Source organism: Andrographis paniculata, unplaced genomic scaffold (assembly GCF_009805555.1).
Source record: "Andrographis paniculata isolate CXL003 unplaced genomic scaffold, ASM980555v1 Contig60END, whole genome shotgun sequence".
Classification (NCBI taxonomy): domain Eukaryota; kingdom Viridiplantae; phylum Streptophyta; class Magnoliopsida; order Lamiales; family Acanthaceae; genus Andrographis; species Andrographis paniculata.
In genome coordinates this window covers 4,124,674-4,142,752 of record NW_026137596.1, presented here as the reverse complement: position 1 = coordinate 4,142,752, position 18,079 = coordinate 4,124,674, and the positions used below count along the sequence as shown (strand labels likewise).

The 18,079-nt window shown below is 30.6% G+C and overlaps 2 protein-coding genes across 2 annotated transcripts; one reads left to right on the top strand and one right to left on the bottom strand.

The window, feature by feature from the left end:
* Positions 1 to 753: 753 nt before the first annotated feature.
* Positions 754 to 5,728, bottom strand: LOC127259961 (sister chromatid cohesion 1 protein 1). Its single transcript, XM_051287580.1, has 20 exons — positions 5,492 to 5,728; positions 4,844 to 4,912; positions 4,673 to 4,731; positions 4,531 to 4,575; positions 4,416 to 4,435; positions 4,256 to 4,335; positions 3,789 to 3,909; positions 3,426 to 3,498; positions 3,223 to 3,301; positions 3,030 to 3,142; positions 2,735 to 2,808; positions 2,497 to 2,655; positions 2,188 to 2,356; positions 2,027 to 2,109; positions 1,728 to 1,941; positions 1,576 to 1,651; positions 1,370 to 1,488; positions 1,190 to 1,280; positions 1,008 to 1,120; positions 754 to 917 (listed from the first exon to the last, which is right to left on the bottom strand). Exons 1-20 carry the CDS (start codon positions 5,542 to 5,544, stop codon positions 835 to 837), a joined length of 1,893 nt encoding a protein of 630 aa, XP_051143537.1. The 5' UTR covers positions 5,545 to 5,728; the 3' UTR covers positions 754 to 834.
* A 2,788-nt stretch (positions 5,729 to 8,516) lies between these two features.
* Positions 8,517 to 10,827, top strand: LOC127260116 (peptide-N4-(N-acetyl-beta-glucosaminyl)asparagine amidase A-like). The gene has a single exon (XM_051287793.1). It carries the CDS (start codon positions 8,659 to 8,661, stop codon positions 10,456 to 10,458), a length of 1,800 nt encoding a protein of 599 aa, XP_051143750.1. The 5' UTR covers positions 8,517 to 8,658; the 3' UTR covers positions 10,459 to 10,827.
* Positions 10,828 to 18,079: the final 7,252 nt, after the last annotated feature.

Genomic DNA, 18,079 nt, shown 5'->3' with positions numbered 1-18,079 from the left:
TTATAAATATATTAACACAATGTTTATTAACTATGTTTTTTAATGGACTTAGTGTTGGTATTGGATACCAAAAATTATATTGGTAATACAAAAAATAATTATATATATATATATATTACATTTTTAAATAATATTTATGTGAAATAAAGTCATCCTTAGTCTTTTATTTAAATATCTATATTAATCCATGTATTTAATCCTAATATATTTATGCTATAATCAATTATATTTAATAGATTACATATTATTATGATTATTATAAAGGAAGCATCATGTGAGATTAAAGTACAACTACCACCACTATCAACTCGATATTAATTATAATAATGGATATGTCGCAATAATTGGGACCTACACATTAATATTTGGCCCTAAATGTTTTACTTAATCAAGTCTTCCTTCACCGGTCCAAAAGTTTTCCATATAGATCAACTTCCCTATTCCATCCCAAAGCAAAATGTCACTATCTATCTTATTCAATACATATATATATATATATTGCAAGTAGTACACACACAAAGATTCCAATGTAGGCCCATTATGTTTAGGCCCAAATATTGGAAAAACCCAATCCAATATAATGACTTAACATAATATAGTTCAAAATAGTAGAGCATGATCTGTTTCATGAATACACAATAATACTACTTATATAATTGAATCAAATTGGATTTCATTTTAGTCAGAGTCTTCTGGTTTACTATTTTTGATCAATACTATATATATATAGGCAAAGCAACTACTCAGGTAAATATAGACCAAATATAGAAATGTCTATATATATATATTGTATTTATATGCATGTATGCAATAAATCACCTGATCTAGCTTTGCTCACATCTTAGCACCTCTGGTGATCATTATGTCGCCATACGCCTCTGTCTGTTCGACTCTCACGTAGTCAAGTGTAGCAAGAACTGCGGCAACATTATTTGATTAAGCACATTATGCGTTACAATGGAGGATGCAATTTCAGGAATTGTAGAGAAGGCTGAAGAAGATGATACCACAAGTCTGATAGAAAAGAGTAGCTGCAGCCTTTTTGCTCATTCCGAAAGCCAACTGGTTTAGGTGCTCGGCCTTGGCAGTTCCCTGTCTGTCGAAATGAGCCTTGAAGTGCCTGCAAATTCATCAGATTACTTATGGATGGAAATAATTCAATAAGTTTGAGTAATTTTGATGTGATCACATTCTGATGGAGTCTGTTATATGGTCAAGCGGCTGCGGAGTGGCAGACGGAGGCTTCTGTGTTTGCGTCGGTCCTGTTTCCAGTAATGGCTCTGCAGTTTATACAGAGATTAGCTGAAAGAAATGAAAATAGTTAAGATTTTAACTAAGAGAAATAAATACGAGAGTTCTTAATTTTTACCATCATTTGGTGCTAAGTTAAAGTTAGGATCCGAATGCTGCCACGAGAGCTCTTCAGCGACAGGTTCGAGTCCTTTCATGCTGTTGTTGGAAGCTGAAAAGGGTCGTTTTTTGCCAGACCTAAATCAAGTAAAATAATCAATAAATGCATTAGTAATGCTTCTTGACATAGGCCAATGGACAATTTCTGTAATAGTTATAGCTCACCATCCAGAACTGATGTCTGAATTGTGTGAGAAGCCATGGCCAGACCCTGAGCTCGGGATCGATCTTATTTCATCACCTACAGCATCATACATGGACGTATGTGGTTAAAATGCAATGAATTTATACGTACACAACGAAAGTCCAGTGCATACCGGAGTTTCCTGGAGTAGCCGTCATATTAATCTTAGATGCACTTAAGCCTTCATTTCCATCTTTCATTTCGAATCCATTGTCTTTAAGGTTGTTCCTGAGCTCTTCCAAAAATGTATCGGGCGGCAGGTCATGGTTATTGTCCTTTGCTCTAGCTTTCTCAATGGAAATTTCCTTCGCCAGAGTGTCAATTCTACTGTGAAGATCTTCGAAAGGCTGCATTATTCAAGTTCTTAATTAGTCAAAAAGAGCCGTCTTGCTTTTCAACAATTTAGAAAGAGATGCTCTAGTTGTGACACACATCACCCATCTGTTCCCTAAAATGCACTCTTTCTGGTGGAGACGATGAGGATGATGGTTGTGGTGGGACATGAGAGGTTCGACCTGTAAAAACATAGGTTTTAGCATCTGTTCTGTCTTTTTACAAATCATATCCTCCATACAAAGTGAAGAAGATCAGACCTGAAGGCGAATCATGGGGAGGTTGGGTGCATCTGATCCACATTTCCATCAGGGGTGCTGGATAGTGAATTTGCCTATTCCCACTTGTGACCAACCTCTCCACAAGTACAATGGAAGGAAGTTCCATCAGAGTAGCCATCTTCATTGTAGACAACAAATCCGTAGGCAACTGCAAATTACTCGAACGTTATTCTTCTTAATACTACTATGTAAAATTTCCAGGGAAACTAGGCATAAAATAGACTTTCTTTGGTGTATTTAGCACGTAAATGTGAAGTTCTGTTCTGATAGTTGGATAGAAAGCATTACCTTTCGCTTCTTTCTTCTTCTTGAAATAATATCAGAAGAATTCTTAAGCCAGGATTGATATGTCTGGCCTGGAATTATGTTTTGCTCATAATCCATAGCAAGAACTGCAGGTCTTTTTCCCTTCCTTCGTGCAACCCTTTGCTTTGCTTGATTTTTTTTCTGCCAAGAATATACTTGAAAGTTATTGGTTTGATGCATTATGCTGATGCTGCATTTATATAGGTGAATGCTAAACAACCTCGTTAGCCTTCTCCATTTCATCGCACTGTGGCTTGAATTGTTCCTCAGGGTGATTTTCTTGGATTTCATCAGCTATGAGAATTCAAAACATTAAAATGGAGGCAACACCCTAACATTATAATAAATTTATGCAACCTATGCAAATTGAGTTGTGAGACTCTTTGGTTTCAAGGGCTACACAGAACCCAAGCTGCAAAAAAGTGATGAAACAGAAACATAAAGACAAGAAGACTGCAATTCAGGTGTGTCCCATTACCCCAACAATGCAATCAGTAAAACTTATTTGTCCTTACATTTGCGGATATCCTCATTTTGAGGTGGTGATGGTATGAGACTGGTTGGGATCTCAGTGAACTCTGGTGGAGTGAAATTCATATGAATTTCCCCATCCCCTTCTATATCAAACCTGTAGCACTAATCTCAGAGTCAAGAACCAAAACCACAATGTACAAAATCTAAAGGCATATATCATTAGTTTTATTTCACCTTTCGAAGCGATTGAATGCAGAAGCATCAGGTTGATATGAATCATAATTATCAAGTAAGGTAATATTAGCAGCATCAGCTGCAATGGAAATAAAAAAAGAAATAGTTGCTTCTTAGTTGATTAATACCAACCAGAAAACTTGCAAGGAGTTCACAAGCTTAATAATTCATTGATTCCCTCGTTTTACAGGAATTAATGATACCTTGATGGTGGTCATTGTTCAGATCATCCGAGGGGATTTTACTCGACAAAAGGTCTTCAACACTGTCCAATCTCTGCATGTTGGCAAATTCTGTTTTAGCACTTTCAATAAGCAAATTTTGCAGCAGAGCAAATGTTGAAGATAGCAGATACTGGATGCACTACTAAGTGCATCCTTCATTGCTGATTATAGTAATCAAACAAACAAGCAAAAGTTTATGCTGGCAAAAAATGATGTGTATGGTTTCTAAAAGGCCTCCGCAGCCCAGGTATGCATGATACCTTAAGTCTGTTCTTATAACTACTAAAGGTTTTTATAGGGACTTTTTTTTTTCCATCGATTCAACAACTTAGGAACCCTTACCATGGCAATATAAGAGGTCTGCTGAAAACCCATCATGGTGGTTCCATTAGAATGTGTAAACGCTTCCTCAGTCTCCCCCAGGTCTTCCTCACGATTAGGTGGTAATGTAACAGCTTCGTATCTACAGAATCAGTTGGAGAAAAAGAGAAGATTAGATGCATTCCGATGAACAGCATTAGCATTTCCAGTACTGTCACTTTATTAGTGACTATCTTTGCCAACATTTCAAATTATAGTTAGAATTTAGTAACTGCTGTAGAAAAGGTAATCAGTTACAATTGCGCTTGTCTTCTAGATTCTTATATTGCTATAATGTTCATAGATGAAAATCTTCAGCTATGCTTTTTTTCTGACTGAACTATATCAGAGGCAGCATTTTAGGAGTTATGGAGTCATCAAATATCAATGAAATTCTTTCAGATTCAATTCAAAATTAGTGAGAAAAGAATTAAAGCATGGAGACTTGCTTGGCTTGTGATTTCCCCTTGGGAAGTCTAGTTGGATCCGATGGAGCAGTTTTAACCCTCCAAGCTTCATTTATTTCCACCTAACAAAATGTAAACCGCAGTAATGTCCTAAACCCTTGACCAGAAAATCTCCCAACTACAGTTTCAGCAGTGATGTTACCAGCAGACGGGTGACATCATCTGTAAACAACAGCATTATGCAATTAAGCCGTTGTAGTACCCATTTTGAATAAAGAAGTAAGAAAATCAAGACAAGTTTAAGTAGATGAACTTACCGTAGAGAAGCTTAACTTTTCTTTCGTAAACAATTACAACTCCGCCTGAGAAATATCGAGTTTAAGGGTAACGTTGAGAAATTGTTGATTGTAATTAAAATGAATGAAGCAGAAATTGAAATGAATAAATGCATTTCGATACCCATTAGAATTCCAGAGAGCCTGAGAGCCATGGGAACTGAAGGATTTAAGATCTCTTCGCTGAAACAAAAATATCTGAAATTAGAGAAACGTACATACACACATATATATATATATATATATATCAATAAATAAATCACAATATATGAAATTCAAAGGAAACTTGCATCACCAGATTTTGATGATGTCGAGCTTGTCCAGCCTTCTCCTGTGAATCTTCGCATGCATTGTTGCTGCCATCCTTTAAACAGAGACACACACACACAGAAAACACAAGTCGAATCCATTGTTCAGAGTTTTAACGTAGCAAAACAGATTAGATGTAAAAAGCTGTCCAACAGATTGCAATTAAGAATGCTAAATTCTCAGAAACGTTGATGACGACTTATATATTATTCAGAGTTAAAGAATTAAAAAAAAAAAAAAAACACGAAAATCAAACACACTAAACGATCAACATATTGATATCCACAGTGAACCAACACAACAGACACCCTTGCAACTTCATCAAACTCAAGAACACAGCCAAATGTTCCGACATAAAAACAGAGTACAAACTTAAGGAAAGCCACAATCCGACTAATCAACTGAACACTAAATCAAATTTAGCAACGTAGCAGAGACACTGCGCCAACTCAAGATCATAGCCAAAATTCCGAACTCCAAACAGAGTATAAACTATCAAAAGAGCCTCAATCCATCAAATCAACTAAATCTTCAACTAAAACTAATACTGCACCAATCTAATTCTATATACAATTTCAACAACATTACACACACGGAGAGACACCAGCATATAAAATAAGGAAAATAAATTCACCATATCTGGCCGAGCGGAGCTTTGCGTGCAAGAAGCTGATGAGAGTAAAACATACTGAGAGCGTTGAAGAAGAGAAGAACTACAAGTAGGACGTAAGGAAATGCAGCTTCCGTGAGCAGTGCAGTCTGCAGCAGGAGGGAGGGAAGCGTGGGCTTGAGTATCTGTTTGTATAACAGTAGAGTAGAGTAGTGAGTGCTGCTGTCAGAGTGTAACGAACTGGTTGCCCGCGGCGCCAAGGAAGAGAAATTTCAGAATGCTGTGCGGTGCACGCACACCACGCCATCGCCGTGGCACCGTAGCCGTTCTGTTCCATCCCCGGCCATTCATAGGCTCGCTGATAAATAAATAAATAAAGGCCTCGAATAGAAAGCCGACGTTGGTTTAACATCGCAATATTTATCACAAAATACTCGGTGCTTTCAATTTCATAGGAAATTAAAAAATAATATTTGTATATAAGACAATTTTAATATGTATAAATATAAAAATAAAAATATTTTATGATTCATTTTCTTATGTAATTAACATGTATTACTATTCAAAATTCAACCTATCAATAATTTAATTTCATTTGTATATAAATGTATTTCTTGAGGATGTGTTTAGTCAATAAAAAATGTAAGAGTATTTCTTTTTTTTTTTTTTTTTTTTTTTTTTTTTTGCGTAAATTTTATTTTTAGTTTCGCAAGTGGACTCTTGTAATTTTAGTTCTATAAGTAGAGTCTATGGTAAACTAGTCTCGTAAGTGTAAAAAATTTTGTTGTTTTAGTCCTCCGGTGCCGGAGACGCTCGCGTGACTCACTGGAAGCCACTTGTCCGCCAGGTGTCCCGCCAGGTTAGTGACACTTGGTGGACACGTGGATTTTATTTTATTTTTCATTTTTTTAATTTTTTTTAATTTTTTTAATTGGACAAAATAAATAAAATTAAAAATAAAAATAAAAAATAAAATCCACGTGTCCGCTAGGTGTCGCTGACCTGGCGGACACGTGGCCTCCGGCGAGCTACACGGGCGTCTCTGGCGCCGGAAGACTAAAACAGCGAAAAATTTTCAATTATGGACTAGTTTGCGATAGGCTCTACTTACGAGACTAAAATGATAAAGAAGTCTACGAGACTAAAAAAAATAGTTTCCCCTGTATTTTTTTTTTTCAATTTTTGTATATTAATGTTTTATTTTTTAAAAATATAATATTAATTATAGCTATAAAAAGTTATTTTAGAAAAATAATATAAAATATTTTAAAAATATTTTTTTTGAAATTAAAAATAGAATTAAAAATTAAATAAAAATACAATAGGAACTGCATTCATGAATTAAATATGGCTTAAGCATTAAGAAATGTGGCTGTGGATGTGAATAAGCCGCTCTGCTCGTCCGAACCAAACCCAAATAAAGGCAACTTAGGCTCGGACTCTGAGCTTGGGGCTTGGGCTCGGACTCGTGGCCCTTTGAGCTTGGTAAATATTTGACTTGATGAGATTAAATTTTATTCTGAAGCTCAAGCTCAAATTAAAAATAAATTAAAAAAAAAAAATCTTGTTTTTCAAAAATAAAGATAAAGCTCCGGGAAATAGTCTTTTTTTTCTTTTTTTTTTCCAAAAAACAAATAAATAATTGTTTTTCATTAAAAATATTTTATTTATTACTAAAACGTCATATTACTTTTTAGCATTTTAACTATTTTTTCTACATTTTTTACTATATAAAAAAAGGAATACAACACATTAAAATCGACGCTTAAAGTTAATAAGTTTATCTTTTACCTAACAAAAGAGTATATTATATTAAATAATTATTTTAATTTAAGACCCAAATTCAAAATCAAAATTTTACGAACAAAACATACTCATAACTCTCAAAATATAGTAAGTAGCAAAAGGACAAAACATTAGATAACAATGGAGTAATAATAATTCTCCCTCCGTCCCAAATACCGTGGCCGCTACACTGTAGACACCGTATTTTAAGAGAGATGTAATTAATAGATAATTAAAAATGTATTAGTAAAAATAATTATTCTACAATATATATAATTATAAATTAAGATTAAGATAACTAATTAGTTTAATTAAAATTAAAAAAATAAAATTAAAAAATTTAAAATGAGATTAAAGTATGCAATCAAAGTGACATGGTATTTGAGACGGTTAATAATAATAATAATAATAATTAATAATGTATTTTTCAAGTGGTTGGGCCCACACAAAAATTTTGAAAAATAAAATAAGGGTGTGTTTGTTTAAGAGTTTGAATTTTGAGTTGTGATTTGAATAGTAAAAATTTTGAATTTGAATAATTGTATAATGTGATATAAATACGTGTTGATGTGATGTTTTGAATGTAAAATTGATTTTTAGTATAATATAAAAAATAAAAAATAAGTATTTGATTTGATATTTTTTAAGAAAAAAAATAGAATGAAAAGTGGAAATCCAAACAAATTCTTCGAACAAACAAACCCTAAGTCACACATAATTACACGGCATCAGTTGCCAAATATATATAGTCTTAGATTATATATTTAAAAGAGATTAAAAAAATACAAAATTAGAAGTGAATCATGTTAAACAAATTTACAGAAATTCATATTCTAATTGATATGATCATATACTCTTTCGTTCCAAAATATCATATTTAATACTCTCGCTTGGCCTATTAAAAATATCTATTTATTATATCAGTATGAATAATTACATATTACTATTAAAATAATATTTACATTTTATATAAATTATAAATATATCAATATACATACCACGTCATCTGCCATATAGATTTATTAGACTTTTATAATATTAATACAATTTTATTTATAGATAAATTATTTAAATATAAAAATATTTTTAATATAAAATATAAACTAACTTGCACCGCAACCGAGAGTAATAAAACTTAATAAAAATGCTAATACGAAGATATAAGACTTGCAGAACGGAAATTTCTCCTGCAGCTTTTGAAATTTTCATGTTAGAAAAAAAAAATGATTAATATATTAGTCTATTATAAAATAAAATAAAATACTGTCCGGCCATAAGTGCCAGCGTTTGTCTCTCTGAATCTCACTCTCTACGTGGGGCGCCATTAATTTACTTCTCCTTCCTTCAGTCAAACCTGCACCCTCCAAAACCGCCGCAGCTGTCGCCGGCGACCGTCCTCCGCCGCGATGCATCCTTCTCTGCTCCTCCTCCTCCTCATCCTACTTCCGCTCTCCGCCGCTTCATCGCTACCGCACCACCATTCCGATTTCACCAAAAGTCGCCTCCGCCGGTCCTCCGAACCGCCGCGAGAATACGTCGAGATCGCGCGTCCTCTATCCACCGACTCCCTCACTCCGTCATGCACGCTGCAGATCCTCTCGCACAGCTTCGGAAACTGTTCCGCCTACCGCGCTCCGACCAATACTACCTATTCGCATCCTCTGAATTGCAGGTGGTCACGCGCCGTGTTGCATCTCTCCGCCGCGGCGAACGGATCTCAGCGCGACCGAATCGCCGCCGTTTGGCTCTCCGGCGCGGAGATTCTCCGCACCAGTCCCCCGGAGTCGACTTCTAACGAAGCAGTCTGGAATGTTCGGAAGGATGTTACGAGATACTCCTCTCTCCTCCGGAAATCGAATCTCACTCTGTCGGTTATGCTGGAGAACGTCGTTAATGGCGTGTACCATCTGAATCTCACCGTTCTGTTCTACGACGTTGCTACCAACGAAACCGCCGTCTCCGTTAACTCTCCGTTATCTCTGTTTTCGCCAAATCGGAAGGCAATGATTAGGGAATTAGGAGAGCTCCAGCCTGTATCAATCCCAGAGAATTACTCTTTGGAAATGGATGAAAATCCTGCCGATTTGATTATCCCCATATCTGCAAGCGGAGAGGAAGGATTTTGGTTCAAAATCCAGAGCCAACACGACGCCATCTACCATGGAATCAAAATTCCACCAAACACGTACAGAGCTGTAATTGAGGTATATGCTTCATTCCATGGATACGATGAGTTCTGGTACTCGAACCTCCCTGATTCCTACATACAGTTGAATCATTTGCCTACAAAAAGAGGCAACGGAGCGTATCGAGAAGTCGTAGTAAGAATTGATAACAATGTTGCTGGATCATTGATTCCATTTCCTGTAATCTACGCAGGAGGAATCAATCCATTGTTCTGGGAACCTCTGGTTTCAATTGGGGCTTTTGATATTCCTTCTTATGAAATCGAATTGACTCCATTTCTAGGCACATTGCTTGATGAGAAAGTGCACTATTTAGGGCTTGGGGTCTCTGATGCTCTATCATTCTGGCTAGTCGATGCAAATCTGCATTTATGGTTAGATACTAAAGTGGACAAGGTTCAGGCTGGGGTAATTAGCCCCGGCGATCCGAGCAAATCTGAGATCGAGCGCGAGTCTAAGTTCCAGCAGCTGGATGGGAAGTTTGAGGTTGAGGGGACGAGGAAAATCGAGGTCTCAGGGTGGGTGAATTCGAGTGCTGGAAATATCACCACCATTGTTACCAGCAAGGTGAAGCTCGAGAATGAGATAAAGCTGAAGAGCAATGGAACAGTAAAGGACATCGACCATGAAGTAAAGATGACTAGTAAAGTGACCCTAAAGTCTGATGCAGGGCAGATCATTTCCTACGTCGAAGTGGAGAAGAAGTACCCTCTCGAAATGACAATAACCAGCCTGCCCGGATCAGGATCAGATGACTACTTGATGATCACAAAGCTGGAGAATTCAATGGAGGAGGAGAGGAAGAATGGCACGTTTAAGAGCAGTCTAACCAACACTCAGAAATCGAACGGGTGGATGTTTGTGGAGGATTGTAATGTGATATCTGGTGCATCGAGCACGCATCAAACGTATGAAATCAAGGATAGTTTTGGTTGCTATAGCCGTGATGTTCTTGCTGAAGATGGCTCGATCAAGAGCGACACCGAGTATCTTGTCTGTGCAGTTGTTGCTGCTTCATGAGATGAGAATGGAGCTTAAGTTTGGTAATGATCTCTTCCCTTCTTCAGCTCTTTTTCTTTTTATGAACATTTGAATGCCTTTTTTTGTTGTGTGTTTGGTTTTAGGAGTAATGGTTTGGTGTTGTTTGTGTGGGAAAGATTTTGTGGAATCACTGCTTGGTTCTTGAATGTTTTAGATAAAAAGTTGGCTCTTTTTATGCCTGTTTAGTATATAATCTTTGGTAAGTTTAATAAGATAGGTTGGATCAAATCTTAGAGGTTGCTTTATTCTATAGTGAAAGAGAAACTTCTTCAACTTTTAGTTTATGAGCTTATTGTGAAATACTGTGCTAATAAGATGTTATAATATTTTATACGACACATTGTAACATATTATTATTATTATTATTATTATTATTATTATTGAAAACTGTTACGAGAAAACGAAAAACGAAAAAGAAAGAAGACAGAGATTTTACGGGATTCGGTGACGGTGTGTAACCTATGCCACGGGCAAGAACCGAATAGATTTTATTATACTGATTCAGAAATTTACAATTATGTCATCCGACTAAGAACCATAGTGTCTATTTAGAAGCATCCCAAAACACCATAAATTCTAAGTTTATTTGTTATTAATTAGGTAGACCGCAAAATCAAGTCCTGTTTCAACAATAATCATATTTTTTCACACTATTAACTCTTCAACCAAAAATACTATGTTTCTAATAAGTTGTTACAATATTTTACATTACACTCATGAGTGAAATTGTAACACATTATTATTATTATTATTAACCATATTTGTTCAGACTATTGACTTTTCAACAACAAATACTATTTGTCTAATAAATTGTTACAAAATAGGACACTCATGGGGTAATATTGTAACACATTATTATTATTATTATTATTATTATTATTATCATTATTATGTGTCTAATAAGTTGTTACAATATTTTACATGACACTCGTTGGGTGAGATTGTTATATATTATTATTATTATTAACCATATTTGTTTACACTATTGACTAACAACAAATACTATTGTCTAATAAGTTGTTACAATATTTTACATGACACTTATGGGTAAGATTGTAACACATTATTATTATTATTATTAAATATATTTGTTCACACTGTTAATTCTTTAATACAAATACTATGTGTCTAATAAGTCGTTACAATATTTTACATGACACTCGTTGGGTGAGATTATTATTATTAACCATATTTGTTCACACTATTGACTCTTCAACAATAAATAATATGTATCTAATAAGTTGTTACAATATTTTACATGACATTCATGGGTGAGATTGTAACACATTATTATTATTATTATTATTATTATTATTATTATTATTATTATTATTATTAACCATATTTGTTTACACTATTGACTCTTCAACAACAAATATTATGTATCTAATAAGTTGTTACAATATTTTACATGACACTCATGGGGTAAGATTGTAACACATTATTATTATTATTAACCATATTTGTTCACACTATTGACTCTTCAACGACAAATACTATGTATCTAATAAATTGTTACAATATTTTATATGACACTCATTAGGTAATATTGTAACACATTATTATTATTATTATTATTATTATTATTATTATTATTATTATTAATCATATTTGTTCACACTATTGACTCTTCAACAACAAATACTATGTATCTAATAAGTTGTTACAATATTTTACATGACACTCATGAGGTGAGATTGTAACACATTATTATTATTATTATTATTATTATTATTATTATTAAACCATATTTGTTCACACTATTAACTCTTCAACAACAAATATTACGTGTCTAATAAGTTGTTACAATATTTTACGTGACACTCATGGGGTAAGATTGTAACACATTATTATTATTATTGATAACTATATTTGTTCACACTATTAACTCTTCAACAACAAATATTATGTATCTAATAAGTTGTTAAAATATTTTACATTAGGGGTGAGATTGTAACACGTTGTTATTATTATTATTATTATTATTATTATTATTATTAATAATAACCATATTTGTTCACACTATTAACTCTTTCACTACAAATACTATATGTCTAATAAGTTGTTCCAATATTAAATGATATTCATGGGGCGAGATTGTAACACATTATTATTATTATTATTATTATTATTATTATTATTATTATTATTATTATTATTATTATTATTATTAACCATATTTGTTTACACTATTAACTCTTTAACAATAAATATAATGTGTCTAATAAATTGATACAATATTTTACATGACACTCATGGGGTGAGATTGTAGCACATTATTATTATTATTATTATTATTATTATTATTATTATTAACCATATTTGTTCACAATATTAACTTTTCAACAATAAATAGCTTTATTTAACTGCTTTTAACTTATTAATTTTTTATTTTTTTATTTTTTTATTTTTTTTTTTATGGTCAACCGGTTTAGTAAACTAGTATTTTCAAATAACTTATAAAAGTGAAAAAAATTAGTTTTGAAAAAACTAATAAATACAATGTTTCATATTTGGGTGTGTTTGTTTGGTGGATTGGATTTTAAATGTATTATTTATTTCATTTTTGTCCCAAAAATATCAAATTAAATACTTATTTTTTAATTTTTATATTACACTACATTTAAAACATTACATCAACATCTATTTACATCACACGACTATTCAAATTCAAAATTTTTACTATTCAAATCTCAATTTAAAATCTAAATCCCCAAACAAACACAATGTTGCCTTATTTTGCCTTTTTTTTTATTGTACTCTGCTGAACTTTTTATTTTACTCCCTCGGTATTCTTTTATTTTTTGCGCCTTAATCTTTGGATATTAATTATTATATCAAAACGTATTACAAAATAAGAAAAAATTGCAAAAATATTTTTATTAGTGTCTTATAATGCTAATATAATGAAATTTGTATAAAAAATTATACAAATATAAAGATATTTTTAACGTTAAGTACAATGATGCAAAAGGTAAAGAGTATTATTTTTGTTTGTCTAAATTAAAACTTTTTATTATTCTTTTAAAGTAAACATAACTTTTAACTAAATATTAAAATACTTAATTTTATTATTATTATTATTATTATTATTATTATTATTATTATTATTATTATTTTATTACAATATATATTTATAAACCTAATTATCTTAATTCCCGCGCAAGGGGTTAAATGGAAAACTTATCGATCAGTATTATTTTAGTATATCTATTTTTCAATTAGGTTCTAATTTTAATTTTATAAATTCATGACAATTGAAAATATTAATTGTTCTATATAATTTTTTTTTTTTTTTTTGTAAATACATAAATTGAATTTGAATTTTTATTTCATTTATAAAAATTATTAATATCAAATATTTTTTACCAAATGTTTTAATATAAACACCTAAAACAATTAATTAACTAGTCAACTTAATTAATCTAAAAATAACAACTAATGGTCAAGTAAAACCTGTTCCAAAAAATCAAATTATGACACTTTAAAGAGTGAGAGAAAATGTAGGTAGAATATACTCCTTTATTGATTCAAATCTATGTTCATTTTATTTTTTGAATTGTCATAAAAAAAATATTTTTATTTCTTTTTTAAATAAAAAATTATTACACTTTTATATTTTTTTACTATAAAATAAAAATGTAATTATTATTACTCACTTTTATTAAAACTCGTACCCGGTCAAATGAGCACATATTTGTACGATGAAGGAAGTAGTATTTATTATATTTCTATTACTTACTAATTTTATGTTTTTCAATATTAAAAATAAAAATTATATTCAATCTTAATTGTTATTCAATTATATCTTATCCAAATTTTTATTATATTATTTTACAATAAAAATATAGTAATTTTTCAAATATAAAAAGAATAAATAATGTGAATAAAATTTATCATCCGGATGAAAATGGTAAAAAGATATTTAAGTCGGAATAGAAAAAATAATATTTTAATATAAAATGAAATGATAAATTAAAAATATTATTAGAAAATTATTAAATAATTAATAAAAATAATAAAGTAAATAAGAAAATTATGGTAAATTGATTACTATTTATAAAAAAAGAATTAATATATTATACTTACTCATTATTGTGTCTGTAATAATAAAAATAATAAGTAGGTATAATATATTATTTTTTTAAAAAAATATGTGTTGTTTTTTTAACAAAACAAACAAATATGTAGTATTTTGAATATAAATAAAAATTTATTTATGATATAATAAATAAAAAATAAATATATAATTCGTCATTCAATAATTTTAGGGGAAATAATTAAAATACTAAAATCATAGCTAAAATTTCACAAACAAATACATTCGAAATTACACATTTCTTATTGGATAAACTGTTTTTTTAGTTGTGTATTTGACCTCTTTATTATTTTAAGACTTCAAGTGGAACATGTTTGAAAATAGTCTCGTAAGTAAAAATTTTTCACTAAAATGATCATCCGGTGCCGAACTCGTTACAGTGGCCAGCCGTGCCAATGCGGTGCTGACGCGGCTGACATATTATCGTCATGTAAATGTCACGTCGGATGACTATTTTCAGACATAATCCATTTAAATCTCCTAAAAATGATAAAAGATGTCATATACGATACTAAAAAAAATAGTTTACCAAGACATTTTATAAAATTTAAAAAAAAAAAAATTCAATGCGTCACTGACGTCGCATTTACGTGACGATGATACGTCAGCCGCATCAGCGCCACGTCAACAACGGTGGGCCAACTTGGCGAGTCCGACACCGACTATTTTAACAAAAATTTTGTATTTATGAGACTATTTTAAAAAATGATCCATTAAAATCTTAAAATGATAAATAGGTTAAATACATCACTAAAAGAATAGTTTACCATTTTTTATTTTATATTATATTAAAAAAAATTATATTTATAATATCATACTAATAACTATTTATATCATATAAAATAGTTATTTCATTCAAATTTTATTATTCAAAATTTAAATTCAAACCAAAAAAAAAAAAAAGAAAAGAAAAAAAAACTTATATATATACATATATTTAAAAAAATACGGACCCATAATAAATGCCAATGAATACTCACCCATTTCAATTCAATGATATCTTCAATTTTATATTACATTATTCATATGTATACATATCCAAAATCTTAGAACTCATCCTATTTAATACATACTTTTCGTACAAATTTTTATTAATTTCGAAATGATTAAAAACATCAAAATGATTTCAAAATGCTCCTTCTGTCCCACATAATTTGTGCCTATTTTTTATATTCGTCTGTCCACATAATTTGTCTTTTCTATTTTTGGAAATATAATTATGCACTTTAATCGCATTTTAAATTATAATTTTATAATTTTTTTTTAATTTTAATTAAACTATTTACTTAGTTTAATCTTAATCTATAATTATTTTTACTAAATAATAATTATTTTTACTAATACACTTTTAATTACTTACTAATTATATTTTACCTAAATTTCTGTGTCTACAATAATACACATATATTAGATGGGACAGAGGAAGCATATATTTAAGAATCATTGATTCATCTTTGGATACCATACCAACAACATATATATATATATATATAACCAAATAGAGCTATTCCATCGTAATCATACATAGGAATAATACATAGGGTGTATTTGTTTGGGGATTTGGAATTTGAATAATAAAATTTTTTAATTTAAATAATTATATGATGTGATATAAATAGATATTTTGAATATAAAATTAATTTTTAATATAATATAAAAAAAATAGATATTTAATTTAATATATTTTTTGAAAAAAAAATTGGAATAAATAGTGCATTTGGGGTAGAATTCCCGAACAAACACACCCTTAATACAAAAACAAAAGTACAATAATATGACCGTACACATTGTTATTCAACACCTTTATAATTTTGCCCACCTATAATTTTATTTAATTATTTTTGTTGCATGTGATAGAGAATTATTGGACATGTTAGTCACACGCACACATCCACACCTTTCAATTTTCTTTGTTAATTTAATTATCCTTAAATTCAAATTTTCAATTAGCACTGACACGACTTATTTTTAAGATAGGTACAAAGCTATTGATTAAAATGAAAATGAAAGCTATTTATCATCCTCACAATAATTAACACATTTTTCATATTTATTTGTCTGACATCTTTTTATTTTAAATAAAATTTATTAAATTTAAATATATTTAATAAATACTATAAATCAACTTAATTAACTACATAGTATATAACATAATACATCATGTAGGATCCACTCAAAACTCTTTTATTTTTGTGTCTCATAAAAGACAAATATTTTTTAATAAATATTTAAAACTCCACATTTTCTATTAAAAGGTAAACGGTTAGCAGACCATCTTTATCATTTTAGGATTTTAAATGGAATATGTTAGAAAATAGTCTTGTACGTAAAATTTTTTCGATAAAATGATCCTCCGGTGGCGGACTCGTCACGTTGGCCCGCCATTGCTGACATGGCGCTAACGCGATTGACATGTCATCGCCATGTAGATGCCACATTAACGACACATGTTTTTTTTTTTTTACAAAATGTCTTGGTAAACTATTTTTAGTATCGTAAATAATCTCCTTTATCATTTTTAGGACTTTAAATGGATAATGTTTGAATATAGTCTTGCAAGTAAAATTTTTTCGTTAAAATAGTCATCCGACATGGCATCTACGTGGCGATGTCAACTGCGGCAACGCCACGTTAGCAATGGAGGACCATTTTAGCAAAAAAGTTTTACTTACGAAACTATTTTCAGAGATGATCCACTTAAAATTCTAAAACGATAAAGTGGATCAGAGGACTAAAAAATAGTTTATCCTATATAAAATTAATTATATCAATTATAAATAAATAAGCGTATTTTTTTTATTTAATTGTATCATAGAAAATTGTATTCTTTACAAATTGATATTCATATCGTATGTATTTTTTTATTATCATATAATTTTTAAAATATTTAAATACATATTCTAATTTTTTTTAATCATATATATTAAATTTAGAGAAAAAAAAAAGTAGTGCTATTTAATTATATTATTATCACTTTCGGTCCATACAAAAAAAAATAATAATAATAATAATAATCAAAACTAATCTTATTCAAGTAATTTTTCATTAATTTTAGTCCTTTTCTTCACAATCCAAGGGAGTGCATTGATGTAAAGGTAATAGACGCTAATGTATTGATTAATTTCAAATAAACACGGCCGTGCTTACGTTTTCACGTTCAAACAAGCAGCAGTAAACACGCCCGTGTTTCTTCTCCTCCAAATCAGATGCTATGTTGAAGAGATCGAATCGGCGGGATTGCAGACGGCGACTGATTCTATTCCCCTGAAGCTATTAGCATTTTCATTCGATATTTATACTCATCCCGGTAACCATCAATTCGCCTTAAAATTCTTGTGGTGCTATGAGATTGAACAATATATATACATGACAATGTCTCTTTTCAGATATTTTGATACTCCCGTCGTCCATGAACAATATATCTATTTTTTTATTTGATTCGTTCCATAACAAAATATTTATTTTATCTTTTTAGTAATTATACTTTCTACTTAACATTAC